General features: G+C 45.5%; 1 protein-coding gene across 1 annotated transcript; it reads right to left on the bottom strand.

The window, feature by feature from the left end:
• Positions 1-204: 204 nt before the first annotated feature.
• On the bottom strand, positions 205-11,247 carry RNF135 (ring finger protein 135). The gene is made up of 6 exons (XM_065415613.1): positions 10,834-11,247; positions 6,527-6,616; positions 5,695-5,925; positions 3,243-3,405; positions 1,485-1,583; positions 205-740 (listed from the first exon to the last, which is right to left on the bottom strand). The coding sequence occupies exons 1-6, from the start codon at positions 11,245-11,247 to the stop codon at positions 205-207; spliced, it is 1,533 nt and encodes a 510-aa protein (XP_065271685.1).
• Positions 11,248-15,828: the final 4,581 nt, after the last annotated feature.

Below are 15,828 nucleotides of genomic sequence, written 5' to 3'. Positions count from 1 at the left end.
CAGGATTTGTAACAAGGAGGGGAAAAATAGAGAAAAGCAGAGGAAGAAAACATATCAGCTGTTAATTTCCCACCATGCGAGAGATGGTGGCCCTGCATCATGATATAAAAGCCTCACATCCAAAACATAAAACTCTATAAGAGCTCTATTCTTGCAACCCTGCAATTCACAGCTTAAATCTTCAGTTTCCATAAGAACTGCAGACTAGTCCCTGCTGATATGATTTATAGTTAAGGATCCTTCTTCATCCAAACCATACAGCCAGAAAGCAGGGTAAACAGGATGTCGGATATTGATTTCAAATCTATGCAAGAGTGTTTCTTTATCAGTGAGAGAATAAAATGACAGGTGCTTGTTTGCAAGATCAAGGAAAACGCCAACCTTCAGGGGTCTGTCTTCACTTAATCGGGTTTCCTGGTTCCTGTGCCATGCTGACAACTGTTTATTCTTACCAGTCCATTCCACACACCAGGATAGTTCAGTTCTCCCCAGTTGATCTTTTCTACCAATATTTCCATCAGCAACTCCAACAGCCCATCCGCCGCTGTCCTTGGTACTTACTTCCCAGTAATGGCGTCCTTCAGAGAAACTTTGGGAACACATCACTTGGCTGATGCAGAATCTCTTGGGAGTTGGTTCATACGGAGGTGGAAAACGGGATACAATCACTTTCTTATTCTCAGATGTGATCTCCAGGTTACGATGGATTCTTTGGAGATCAAAGGTCACGTTCACTGCCCCTAAAGTAGATAACAGAAAATTTCCTAACCTGAAGGCACCAGGGAGACTGGGCAATGAAACATTTTCAACAAAGGTGAAACACAGCCGAAAGTTGAAGTGCCCTCTGCATACTCCTGGATGTGTACCCCATTAGGGTAATCCAAATGCCAGCTTTCTAGTAGTGATCAGACACTGACGCTTAACAAAATAAAATTCATAAATTGCCTGATCCGGCAAATTGCTGAGAACCATTAATTTCCACTGAACTCCCGGGGCCAAATCCAGGGCCCAGTCCTTACTCAAGCAAACTCCACTGACTGGCTGCCAGTACTGAGTAAAAACTCACTAAGGACTCCGGATTTGGCTCACAGACTTCAGTAGAAGCTGAGGGTACCTACCACTTGGACTCTGTCCCCAATCACAGTCTTACAACACAATGATCCCATTAGCAATATAAATGGAATACTTACCACACCCATCAGAATCAGTTACTGTATGGTTTTTAGACTGATAAGTTTGAATAGTGGTTAAGCTACAGCTTCAGTACTTTGTATTATGTTGTGAAAATTTCTTCCTTTAAAATAAATAATGTATTGAAAAGTAAACAGCCAGATCCTTAGCTGGTGTAAATGCGCATTGCTCCTCTTATGTCAATGAAGCTACACCAGATCAGAGCAGCTGAGTATCTGGTCCTGTTGGTGAACATTCTAAAATCCTTCATTTTAATGTTGCTATCCAGTTGTCACATTGGTTTACATACTTACACTGAGAAAACTGACTTGAAACAACTGGTTCTGGATTGTCAGATGCAGACACCACAGATGTGGAACAGACACTCCTCTCCTGAAGTAAACCTACAGGTTCTGATAAATGTGGAGGGGGAAAAAATCTTTCTGTTAGGAGTTTCTTTGAATAAAAGGCAAACAACAGATCTATGAACCAAAATACAGTTGCAATGGCTAATAGCTACAGTACATGTCAAATAGGAAAAAAATAATAGCTGGCATTTTTATAATGCTCTCTGACCTAAATTTCTAGATGAATGTGTATGCAATTACTCATGCAAAGATATTTGTGCAGTTAGTATATATACTTTACATCCACAATTATCAAAACATTTTGCATGCAGCTGCAGTCACTGTACCTATATATGACCAATTAGATGTGTAACAGACCAGTTAGGCATGATATTGTACAAGTAATCACAAATTAACTATCTGTTCTATAGAGGTTCTTATACTGTGCTCATCACGTGTGTAATTGCAAGAGTATTTCTAAAACATTCAATACTTCCACTCATGGAACTGTCTCTAGGATTTGCAGTAACACTGTACCACATATTTGCAAGACTGCCACTTGGAACTCTCTTGATATGTCTGAGTCACTCTCAACATTAGTCGGCACAGTTCTGGTGAAAGTTTTTTTGGCACAAGTGTTTTGGAAACAACTTTGCCTTTAAGTTAATACTTTGTACTTCTATTGCTGCCTGCTGCAAACACCTATATGCATGCTTAAAATTAAGCGTGTGAATAAGTATTTGCAGAATTGGTACCCCAATCCCCACAGTATAAGGACTATACTTGAGAGGAGAAGAAGAAAAAATAGAAAGACTACTCATTGGAAACATTCACTAGGGAGGATCTGCTCACAGGTAACCCCCTCTTGGTTACATTATTCTGGTGTTTTCTCATTAATGGGGAAATGAGACTCTTGTTCAGTTTCTTATTGAATTTGAAAAGTTTTTAGGGCAGGGACCTTGTCTTTATTTCTGTTTGTACAACAACTAGCACATTGTGCTTTATAAGTAATAATTTCTACTATAGGCCTGTGGTCCTTAGGTTGAAGTTCTCCTAATCATCTGCTGAGTGGACAGGCCCCCTTCTTAAGCATAAGAACTGTACCTGAGACACGAGCAAATATTGAGCCAAATCCCAAAGTCCTTGCTAAAGCACAACTCTCTGTGAGCAAGAACTTGGGACTTTGGCCCATTCTCAGTAAAGACTCTACTTCTGGTCAGCATTTCTTTTAGGAAAATTGTTTATATTGATATCTAAAGAGTAAACAGAGAATGAAACATAACCGATCTGTTTCCAAATTGCTTCTAGTCCGTTTCACTTTCTGGTTCCCATGGTCCATGGAATAGCACATTATTATTTTGGTCTTCAAAACTGCAAGGGAATTTGGAACACTCCCTCCCCCTCAAAAAAAAAAAAAAAAAAAACCAACAAAAACAAAAAACCCAGAGTTTTAAAAAAATGCTACAAACACCTCTCTATTTCTATTATACTCAGCAATACTTTTTAAAAACAAATCTTACATTTTGAGCCCAAATTTCCTAGCCGTATCCCTCTAAGTAATACAAGTACAACCCTGCAAACAAGGTGCCGAACAAGGTGTTGACTTCAAAGGGAGGTGACAGTGCGCAGTCTCCAGGAGTTGCTCAGCAGCACCTTGCAGGATCAAGTCCTGTAACAAGCCAAGAGGTTTCACAACAAAAGAAAACACAAATAAAGTAAATTTACCTTGTGGCAGCTGGGCAGGATATTTCTTCATTATTAACATTTCCAATTGTTTCTTGAGCTCTTCTACAGCACTTGTGACAACACTAATCTTCTTCGCATCAAGCATAATTTTATTCATTATTATCGGAGAGCCTATGTACATTTCTCTTTTGGATGATGTATCCTAACAACGACAGAAAAGATGAATGCAAGGGTAGCTCGAGCTAAACAAATGGCAATAATTCCATCAAGAATTTCTGGTGACTTCATAAATCCAGGAGAGGAAAGCACCAGTAAGCTCTCCAGAAAATCTTATACTTTACAGGGAGAGTTTTCTTTATAATATTGTGATCAGAGGAGAAGAACCTGAAACCCTGCTGAAAATATTGAAAGATATGTTCTTGATCAAAAATGAAAACAACATATTTTCCCCAACAGAACTCATACAGGTACTTGTCTCTGTAGTCAGATCATAGTTTGTTTAAATAAACAACCACCCAACCCCCACAGATATGATTTCTTTCTCTCTAGACTTTCTTCTCAGATTCTAGAGATCTGGGGGGAGAAATTAGAGTTTTTAAAAACGAATCAGTCTTAGATTAATAGAGTCCAAGGCCAGATGAGACCACTGTGATCCTCTAGTAAGACCTCCTGTATAACACATGCCATAGAACTTCCCTGAAAAAAACGAGTAGAGCATATCTTTTAGAAAAATATTCCAAACTTTAAAAATGTAAAAATTGCCAGTGATAGAGAATTCACCGCAACTCTTGGTATTGTTTCAATGGTTAATCATCCTTATTTCCAGTCTGAATTTATCTAGCTTCAACTTCCAGCCATTAGATCTTGTTATACCTTTCTCTGCTAGATTGAAGAGCCCATTAGCAAATATCTGTTCCCCACGTAGGTATTTATAAACTGTAATCAAGTCACCGCTTAACCTTCTCTTTGTTAAGCTAAATAGACTGAGCTGCTTGAGCCTTTCATTATAAGGCTCGTGTTCTAATACTTTAATCAACCTCGTGGCTCTTCTCTGAACCCTTTCCAATTTTTCAACATCCTTCTTGAATTGTGGACACCAGAACTGGACACAGTATTCCAGCAGCAGTCGCACCAGTGTCAAATACAGAAGTAATATAACTTCTCTACTCCTACTCGAGATTCCCCTGTTTATGCATCCAAGAATTACATTAGCCCGTTAAATAGCATAAGGCCAAGAAATGATCCCTGCAGAACCCCACTAGAAACACACCCTTTCAGTGATTATTACATTTTTGAAACCTACCAGTTAGACAGTTTTTAATCCATTTAATGTGTGCCATGTTAATTTTATATCATTCTAGTTTTGTAAACAAAATGTTGTGCGGGCCCAGGTAAAATGCCTTACAGAAGTCTAAGTCTATTACATTAGTACTATTATTTGTATCAACCAAACTTGTAATCTCATAAAAAAAAGATGTCAAGTTAGTTTGAAAGGATCTGTCTTCTATAAACCCATGCTGATTTACATTAATTAATTACCCTCCACTAATTCTTTATTAATTGAGTCCCATATCGCCCTCTCCATCTTGCCCCAGATCAACATCACACCAACAGGCCTATAATTCCCCAGGTCATCCTATTTACCCCTATAAAAGATTGACACATTAGCTTTCTTCCAGTTTTTTGGAACCCGCTCCCCCCAGTGTTCCAAGACTGTGAGCTCCTCAGCCTGTTCTTTTAGAACTCTTCAATGCAAGTTATCTAGACCTGCTGATTTAAAAATATCTAACTTTAGCAGCTGTTGTTTAAGATCCTCCTGAGATACTAGTGGAATGGAAAGAGGGTTATCATATGACATGATTTCATCATCTTTCTTTTTCCCAAATACAGAACAGAAATATTTATTGAACACTTCTGCCTTTTCTGCATTATTAATAATTCTACAATTTCCATCTAGTAATGGATCAATACCATCATTAGGATTCTTTTTGATCCTAATATACTTAAAAAACTCCTTCTTATTGTCCGTGACTCTGTTGGCCAAGAAATGAAAGACTCGTGCATTAAGCCACCATACAAACAAGCTTGCCTCCCTCTGCAAAAAAAAAATAAATAAAAATAAAAAACACCTTTGGTTCTGAATCTGCACCCAGAAGCTGTGTCAACGCTAATTTTTTTTTTTTCAAATTCCTCACCTGTAAGCTCTCCCAGGTGCCACTCCACCAGTAGCAGCAGCGGTGGGAGCCCTAGTGTAGACCAGCTGCCGGCGCTGTAATTCCTGTGTTGTCTAACCCTGCTCAGAGCAGGTCTAAATGGCATTGTGGTTATAATGGCAGCATCCGATCTACACTACTGCTCCCACTGTTACTACCCTGGTTGTTCTATACCAGTGAGAGTGCAGCATTGGGAAATCTGAAGAAGAGTACTAGTGCAGATAGTGAAAGTTGCACGTGCTCAGTACACGCTCATTGGCCCATAGATTTCTACTTACACTCAGCTGCTCCATTGCGTTATTTTGCAGCCCGTTTTCCAGCTGGGTTTTGATTTCTGTGAGCGTGTTCACTTTCGCGGCGAGCTGGCTGATCATTTCTTCTATTTTCTGGTGAGACACTTGTTGCTCTTGTTCAATGACCATCAGTGTGGCTCTCTCTTGTATTTCAAGGTACTGTTTCATGGCACAGAAGTCTTCAGTAATCAAGCCTTTGATCTGAGACACGTATTCCTGAAAGGCAGCAGATGGGGAGTGAGTTCTGTTAGCAACAAGGAGGTGAGGAACATCGGCATCTAAAGCCTGATCTAACCCGCTCTGGCAAGTGACCACTTCATTTCAGCATGATTATTTTTATTCAGAGGAAGACAGTGCTCTTAATAAATACACGTACTTGGCACCATCCTGAATTGGCTGCAATGGAGGTTTTGGGTTGCGCTAGGAATACAGGGTTGGGCTACTGCAAGGACAGCAGTCCTCAGCCATTGTCCGAACACAGAGACTGAGATTCTAGCTCAGTCCCTTGTGCTCAGGGCTGCAAGAGGCACAGACGTATCACATGCAACTCCTCCGAGGGAGGCAAAAGAGGCAAATGGTGTCCATAAGTTTGGCGCAACCACTCTGACCAGCTCCAGAGCACAATTATAACAGTTGATGCCATATCCAGCACTCCTCAGAGAAAACCACCAGGGGTGCGGGAGTAAAAGGGGGACTCACAGGTGGATGATCCTGGGCAGACCCCTTGCTCCATGTGGTCCTAAATAAAGGTGGTCATGCATTTCTCAGTGATGGGTAAACGCATAAATTAAGAGGGGTTGATCATGTGTATACGTACATTCATTTCAGTGTTGGCCTGCTTGCTGCTGCTGCTGGCATCTTGGGCCATTTCAATTTGCTTGGAGACCTCACTTATTTCCAATTTCGCCTTTAAAGTGAAACATATGAATGTTTATTTATAGAACCCGGGTAAAAAATGTGATAGGATTAGAGGCCATGATGGGAAAAATACCTGTGCCTTGTTAACACTGCCTTACTTAGCCCCAGGTCCAGCAAACAATTTAAGCGGCATGTGATTAGCTTTAAGCATGATGCTAATCCCATTGAAGTTGATGGAACTACTCACATACTTAAAATTTGTGATAGGTTGAACTGCCTTGTTGGATCAGGGCCAGAGATTGTAGGGACTGTCTTTTCATTGTATTGTGTGTAGGGTGCCTAATGCAACAGGGCCCCGATCTCTGATGCGGGCTTCCTAGAAGCTACCACAATGCAAATAATAAATATTCATAATAGCTAATAATAACTGTATCTTTCACTGCTCTTATCCTCATGGAGCGTCACCTGTGTGAACGAGACACCGGATTTCCGTTGCTGTAAATACACCCCAAACATCCATCCATACCGAGCTTCTTTGACGAGCCAGCCAACAAGGTTCCAGTTGTGGGAATGGTTTTGTAATGTGGTCATTTGTCTACTGGGAAAGTAACTGAAACCAGTAAATTCCATGCAGGCCACCAAATAACCGTCAGACGTTAACAATACTAATCTAGGGCTTAGATTGAGCACTCTGGCCCCTAGCCAGAAAAACATGTACTTAAATCTGAGCCTGTGAGCAGTCCCAGTGAAGTCAGATAAGATCTCCATGCTCATATGGCGGGACCTCCCTGCAGCCTTTGACACAAGGTACTACATGACACAGCAAGAGTAGACGGCCCAGCAGTACAGTCTTTCTAACCAACCCTCTCCAGCAGAACTCAGAGTAGTGCTGGGTAGCTGCTCCTTTTCTCCTCAGGCCCCCACCTGTGGCGGGTCCCATACTCAAGCAGGAGTATGCATACCCCTGGTGGTACGCAGAGATCTTCCGGGGGTCCATCACCTCATTTAAATATTTGCCTAGTTTTATGCTAGGCTACATAAAAAGCACTAGCAAAATCAGTACAAACTACAATTTCATACTGACAATGACTTGTTTATACTGCTCTGTATACACTGAAATGTAAGTACAATATTTATATTCCAATTGATTTATTTTATAATGATATGGTAAAAAATGAGAAAGGAAGCAATTTGTCAGTAATAGTGCTCTGTGACACAGTTGTACTTTTATGTCTGATTTTGTAAGCAAGTCGTTTTAATGTGAGGTGAAACTTGGGGTACACAAGACCAATCAGACTCCTGAAAGGGGGACAGTAGTCTGGAAAGGTTGAGAACCACAGCCATAGGGCTCCTGACGATCCCTGCTTCTCTCCAGGATCTACAGGAGAGGGCTGGGAGAGACGGTGGAATTAGTGGCCAGCAGGAACTGGCTGATGAGGACACTCAACTAGACAGCTCCCTGGCGCCACTGGACTGTCACAATGGCGACAGGAAATGAGCTGGGGGAGGACAAGGCAGGGCGCAGACATAGCTGGGTGAGAGGGCAGGTGCTGCTGGCTGGAAAAGGAGGAACCCTGGGAAGAAGGGGTTGGGGGCGGCGGGTGACAGGCAATAGAAGAAGGCGGTGGGGGAGGGCCAGAGATCGGAGACAGATCAGAATGAAAGAGAGACAGCAAAGCCCGGGAGGAAGAAGCCAGGTGGAGGCAGCACATGCAGGGGGGTGGCCAGGGTCTAAGCAGGGGGCGGAAATTGACTGGTCAGGGGGGGTCAAGCAGCTGGAGGCAGGATTAGGAGAAGGGCTAGATGGCAAAATCAGGGATGGGGGAAAGAGGAGGTGGAGTTAAGCCCAGGAGTGAGGCGCTGGCAGAGAGTGTCAGAGGGCAAAACCCAGCACAGGCAGGGGCAGAGGGGGTAGCAGTTACCCCAGTGGGATTGAGACACCGGTGTTTGTCAAAATAGTTGGTTGGGGGGGGGGCGAGAGGCTTTTTTATTTTATCAAAGTGGCTTTTTTGTATGGTCACATGAACTGAACATGCTCAGTAACATCTGCTGAAGCCACTGCCCTTCACCCTGCCCTTATTAGCCATAAAATTCTGCTGGTAGCAGTTTTATACAATAGCAGTTTCTTACAATTGAACGTATCAGTAACTGCTACCAGTAGCACATTCCTACGCGGAGCAGTTTCATACACTACACCTGCTCCATCCTTCTTCCCCTGGGCCCCGCCTAGGCAGGGGAGGGGGCTCTGCATTAGGAACTGCAGACCCATCCACCCCGCCAGGCGTGGGATCTACCTCAGGGGCTGCAAAGTTCCCTCCCAACTCCAGGGAGTTCCCTCCCAACCCCCTGAAGGGGCCTCCCCTTCTCTCCCTGGGGATTCCCTCACACCGTGGGGCCCCAGCTTGGAGGATACCTTGCCCCAGGGGCTGCAAGCACCATACCAAAGGTAGAGGAGTCTCATTTACCCCCCCCCACACACACACATCTCCACAGGGCTGAATTATTTGCTAAAGCGCCCTGTCCAAAATCACTCGCTACACTAGCATTGGATCCACATGGCCTTGGGAGCAAAAGAGAAACAACAACACTACTAGACTGGGCAACAAACACAGACTGGGCAAAGGACAATGATTAAATACACCTCTTCCCCCCAAAAGGGAAGCCAGTGGTGCCCCAAAATAGCCTGGCCTGCCTGGAGAGACTTTCCCAGATGGCTGAGGTTTGGCCTTGTGAAAGCCACCCTGCACCACTAATGTATTTGTGAGAGGCAAGCCCAGGAAATCTACTTCTACCTTCCCCATCACTCCAACTGCCTGGTTTTCAGCCCAACCTAACTGAGCCTCTCTTGTCAGAGCTGCAGAATTGTAATGTGGGTGCAATTCACACCATGAAGGCACTGCAGCCACAGATTAGTTACTTAGCGTCTAGAGCCCCTAAATTTCACCTGCCGTTATTTGGTCCCACAAAGTAAATAATATTTTTTTAAATTAAGAAATGAAAGAGCAACTGCAGGGAGGATTACAACAAAAGTCGATCCAAAAATACAATATACCCATTATTAATCATGCTGGACAAACCTACCTGCGCTACACCGAGTTTTTAATCAGTATACTGGTCCTGGAGGGATTAAGGTATTTTTGTCTTTGCTATTTTAGTTGGACTGTTTGCTGTTTGGGGAGGGGCACTGTGGGTGTCTATACACAGCCTAGTGCAAGGGTCTCTGATCCTGGCTCAGGCCTCTAGGGGCAACTGTGACACAGATCAGTAATTATTTAGTTTTGAAAAGAAATAAAGTGCAAATAAATAAATGACATTAAAAAACTTTAAGGCTGAAAATTGAAAGACAAGAAGGGCAGGAAATGCAGATGTCACGGCAACATTAACTCCTTCCGCCCACTGAATACGTGGAGTGGTTTTGATTATCTACAGGAGGGGTTCCCAACCTTTGTCTTTGAGGCCCCCGAACATGCTATAATAACTCCATAGCCCACCTGTGGCACAACTGTTTTTCTGCACATAAAACCCAGGGCTGGCATTAGGGGTAGCAAGCAGGGCAATTGCCCTGGGGCTCCACACCACAGGGGGTCCCCCAGAACTAAGCTACTCAGGCTTCAGCTCTGCGTGGTGGGGTTCGGGGCAGCGGGGCTTTGGCTTTCTGCCCTGGTGTGCCCATCATTGGGATATCTAGGTGCCAGTCAGTCAAGTATTATTATTAAGGAGGTTATACCTTGGCACCTCAATTACACCTGGGCAGCCCCGTTGTCTTTCCAATGACTTCAATGGGCTTTGGATCAGGCCCTCCGGCCATTAGTCATTACCAGAAATAAATGCTGCTTTAGGAAAAGTAACCTGCCTTCCTGTTTCCCTTACATCTGCCCACTAACGTTATTGTCATGGTGATGCCGGAAAGCGAACACAAAGCAGTCAGAAAATGCAAAATGAATGTTGTGAGAGCAATATTAACCTGTTGGCAAAGACACAGTCAAACTCTCTTCTCACAACCCCAGGGGAATATATCCTGAATTATGGCCCAGTCCTGCAAGGTACTTACTGAGCACCCTCATCTCCCAACTGACGTCAGGCCCTATAGCTCTTACAAGTGCTAGGTATTATTAATTAATTATTATTATGTCTTTAAATATGCAGCACACAATAAATACCCTGTTCTCCCATGCTCTCCTGTCTGGGGGAAGCCCAGCTTGAGAATTCCGAGCCCAGGATTCACTGGCTTCTTGATCATCTTCACAAAAGAGTTTCAATACTTACTTCCTGGTGTTTCTCTACCTTGCTCTCCTCTCCCTGTTTTTCGGCAGTTCTGTTCAGGCACTGGACTATTTCCACCATGTTGGCCAGCTGCCTGTTTGAGATTAAGTTTTCCTGCTGAAAGCTCTTCCTACAATGAGGACAACGGACGTCGGTTCCGGGATCTTTGCAGTGCTGGGTGATACAGGCTCGGCAGAAGCTGTGGGCACATTTTGTGATTATTATTGGGTCTTTAAAATACTCCAGGCAAAGAGAACAAGTCGCTTCGTCCTGGAGATTTTTGACAGGATTAGCAGCAGCTGCCATGGCCCCCAGGAGAGAGAAAAGACGTGAACTTTCAGTTTCTTTTATGCTTATGAAAGATTGTCCACCAGTGAACTCAGAGGAGGAGGAGCCCTCTATTCTCTTTCCACTCATCTGTTACATAGGAGTCCAACCCCAAGTCGGAATTCTGCCTTGCCAAACATTTGCCATTGTATAATCTAAATCATTAGATCTATAATAATATTTATAAGGATTTGTCCAAAGAGATGGGCTCCAATCACAAAGGCAGATCAGGATCTCAAACCTCTCCAAGTTTGGGGCAGTACAGATCTGGGATCTGGTTTTGGCTGGAAATACGCTTTTCCATGAGATGCCTCCCTCCTTCCGAGTTTGTTTTGGATGTTTGGCTCAATGTCATGCATTGAATACACAAAGCCTGGCTGCCCAGGACTGAGTGTTAGCAACCAGAGATCTGGCTGAAATTAATCATTACACGCTTAAGAGTCTCATTATACAAGAAGCCTCTTCAAGGGGAAGTGAACCGAAATAGTACTGCTCAGAAAAATGTCTCCTTAAAGGTATCGTATCCATTTTCAGCCTGGTCAATAAGTAGAGCCAGCCGTTCTCCCATTCCTTGTCCTCTGCCGCTCTCTTGTGGCCATTTAATTTCACACACAATCAGCCTGATTCTGAAAGCAGCTGAACATCTGCAATTTCTGTGGAAGGCAGCAGCAAACCCTTAACCAGCACTACAGGGAATCCTCCATTCTTCTTGTTAAAGACAGGTTGAAAAGAGCAGTTCAGTATTTAAAATGTACTGAAAAAGACAAGCAGGATAAAGTAAATAAAAAGCAATAGACAAAAATAAAACAAACTGATGGATGGGAATCAAGAGACGAAGCTCTAGACATACAAATAAATTGGGCCAGATTCTGATCCCCTTGCTCACACTGATGGGGCCTACTCCACAAGTGATCCCAGCGGACCACAGAGGCTGCGCTGGGCCAGGGATGGAGTCATGACTTTAGCAATTGGCACTATGGAGGATTGTGGGCTGCTGAACAGTCCTGAAGTAGCTCTAGGAGGTTGACCAATGGGATGACTTGTGGAGTATGGTGCCACTCCACACGAGTATCAGAATCTTGTCCAGAGAAAGCATATAGGACAAGCATGTCTCAATAAGCATGTCCTTTTCACAATGAAGCCCCAAACTATGATTTAAGTTAGAGAGGGGTCTGAGCCACGCAGGTTATGTCTACACTGAAGGGGTGATTGCAGGTCGGGTGGCATACCCACACTAGCTTTAATCTGTACAAGACCACCCAGTCCCCTAGGTGTGTACTCACATTGCTAGCCCAGACTGAAGCCGATGCTGCTGTGTCTCCATTGCTATTTTTAGCTGTGCTAGTTAGATTAAAGCTAGCCCAGGGATAACTACATATGCTGCAATCACACCTCCAATTGCAGTGTAGACATAGCCTAAGTTCAGTACGTGACCCAAACTTCCCCAAAGTTCCGGGGAGCTCTGGTCTGGGGATTTGGTTCAGACTTAACTTTATTTTGAACAGAGAAATAAAACCAGCCATGCAAAACTTTTTGAGGCCCAACAAAATGTTTATTGAAGCTCAAAATGCCTTCTTTCGTTTTCTGAGAGTGAATTGCCTGGTTTTATGACAACACTCATATGACAGCTGGTGACACAGCAGATCTTTGGCCCCCAGCAACCATCAGCTGCAGCGTGGACCATAATTCTCGTGGGTCTGCATAGTTGGTAGCGTATGAGACTTTCCTGGGTGAAATTCTACAGCCTGGGTTATTCAGGGGGTCAGACTAGATGATGTAGTGGTTCCTTCTGGCCTTAAATCAATGAATCGTTGTTTTATGGTTTGGCTTCACAGCGTTTAGTTTGGATAAACTCAGAGCAAAAATCCAGGGACATAAAATCGTGTGGCTCAAAACCGAGCTAGGGCCTGAAACACCATTCGAGTCAACCGGGAGCTGTGCTATTGATTTCACCGGACACAGGATTAGCCTGTTAAAAGATTTTTGAATAAGAGGGTGAACGGAAACCAGCCTGATTCATCGAGTCTCCTGGAGAGGCAGAGGCATGATTATTGATGGGTACAGGGACAAGTAGAGCTTGAGAAGCAGATTGCTCAGGGCTGGATGATGATGAACTCGTTCGGATAAATAAAAGGAGGATCCAACCCAGACCTTTTTCTCAGAGATTCAGAAGAGTTCAGTTGAAACATTTCACCCACCCCCTGGCCTACAGGCACTTCCTTGTTTCAGCAGGAAGAGCGAGCTACTCTGGGTGTTTCAGGCAGACTGGAACATATCCGTAAGTGCAGGCAGCCTCACCATACATTTTGCTTGCAAGATTTCCAGCCTGATCTGCAAACTAAACCAGTCCAGATACAAAGAAAAACATGCAAATGTCTGGCTACTTGACTGGACCAGCCCTCTGAACTTTCACCCAGCCCTAGCAGTGAGAGGAGAGAATATTTCTCCATGGCTAGAGCAGAGGACAAGAGGCCCAATTCACTGTTGCCCAATATTCATTGACACCGGCGCAGAGTGGGGATAAAACACTACGACATTACGCTGGGGTGTCTGCATTCCCTTTGCAGTGGTGGAAGTAACTGCATACGGTGCAGGGTAATGGTGAATCAGAGCCTTGGAGTCATGGCCCCTGAGTCCTGTCCCCAGTTCTGGCACTGATTCACCATAGGCCTAAAGGCAAGTCAAAAGTGGCCTCTGATTTGCTGTGCCCAACTTAGGCCTAATTGTCAAGAGAATGTTGGCCCATAGCCCAAACTGTATTTGTGTGGATTGTGAGGGCCCTGTACTTCTGAATATCAAGCCCAAGGTGCAGGGCCGGCTCTAGGATTTTGGCCGCCCCTTCCCCCCCCGTTTTTTAATTACCCCCACCCCCGGCCCCGCCTCAACTCCGCCCCTTCCCCAAATCCCCAGCCCTGCCTCCTCCCCCCAGGCTCTCAAGCCTGGGAGGGAGGGGGAGCAGCGGCCGCTCGGGATCTCCCCCTCCCTCCCAGGTTTGAGAGCCTGGGAGGGAGGGGGAGACTCCGAGTGGCCGCGGCGCGGGCGCCGCTTCTCCCCCTCCCTCCCAGGCTCTCAAGCCTGGGAGGGAGGGCGAGTAGCAGCGCGCGAGCGGCAGTGGAGGTGAGCTAGGGCGGCCGGGGCACATTTTTAGGGGCGGCATTCTGGTGCCGGCCATGCCGCCCCTAAAAATGTGCCGCCCCAAGCACCAGCTTGTTTTGCTGGTGCCTAGAGCCGGCCCTGCCAAGGTGTCTCCGACTAGATGCCCAAGATCTGTCCTTGCTTTTGACAAAACTTGGCCTTACTCTCCCTGTCTGTCTGAGTCCCCATCTGTAATATGGGGTCAGAGTTGAGATCCTGGGATGAACGGTGCTGCACAGGGATTCCTTACTATTGTTATTACATAGGCAGTCAGAGCAGATCAAAACTGTCTTTTATTTTTCCATAATTTGGGGATTTTGTCACCAAAACGTACAACCCAGCAAAGGGCCTTAGACCCACTTATAAAAAAAGGGGGCAATCCTTTCATTCGAACCCGTGGGACGCATCCTGGGAGGTTCCGAGAACCTGCTGAAGCCAACAGGAGTTAGGGCTGCACAGCCCCTCATCCATAGGCTGGGTGCTCAGCACTGGCAGAACACTGCCCCTGCTGGAGTCAATGGTAAAACTCCCACTATGTCACAGCTGGGTTGTGGGCGGCCAGACCTAATAGAGCCAAAGTCCACGGCCACGAGACAGGAGTCAGAATACCAGGAGGTCAGACGCAAACCACAAGCTGGGAACCAGAGTCAGGCTGGGACAAGATACCAGGGGATCAGAGGCAGGAGACAAACTGGATGTCGGGAACCGTGAGTCAGATGCCAGGAGATCAAGCCAGGGGAGCCCAGACAGGGTAGAGCCCAGTTGTTCAGACAGCTTCCTGTTCCTGCTGCTGGCTTCAGTAGGGCCAACGGGCCAATCAGTTGCCCTGGGACTCTGCCATTTGGACTTCAGGAGCGGAGCCTTACACTGGGGCTGAGGTTCCTGGGTCTCAGGTAACCTGCTGCCAGCTGGCTGCTGGGTGGAGAGCTGGAGCGTGGCTGCTTCCATGAACCTTGTGGGCCCACGTTTGAGACCCGTGGGTCATGACACACTGATTTCAGTGGGAGCAGAGTTTGGCCAGTGCTAAGCCCTTTTGAAAATCCCCCTGTAGGCCTTAACACTGGGATGCGGCGCTCTCTTCTCCTGGTCGCTGGCTCCAGTGCAGTCCATGTCGGGAGCAGGCAAAAGGCTCTTTGGACATAACAGCGGCTGACGGTCCCATGAACTGAGTGTGGTTATCTCTGTCTGCTTCCTACTGCTCAGGTGACCACATCCCACCGATCACCATGGCCCTTGTAGGCTGGACTGGAATGAGCCCTGGAAATGCAATTCCGCGCTCCCCTCTTTCCAGGACAGAAGACAAAGGCAAAAACAGTTGTCAGCTGGTAAAGTGTCTCTGAGTTTATCTTCCCACCTCAACCTCATCTCTCACTGAGCAAAAGGGGACATGGCTAGAGGGCCTCTGTGCTCCAGCTCTTCCTGACTACCAAAATGGCCTGCTGGGGCCATGGGGAGCCAAGTGTAATGTAGAGCGATCCCTGGCCAGCCCCAGAGCTGAGGAACTGCAAAGCGGAAACCACAAACCTTTGCCTTGCT

This window comes from Emys orbicularis, chromosome 13, assembly GCF_028017835.1.
Source record: "Emys orbicularis isolate rEmyOrb1 chromosome 13, rEmyOrb1.hap1, whole genome shotgun sequence".
Taxonomy (NCBI): domain Eukaryota; kingdom Metazoa; phylum Chordata; order Testudines; family Emydidae; genus Emys; species Emys orbicularis.
This window is presented reverse-complemented; position numbering and strand designations above follow the sequence as displayed.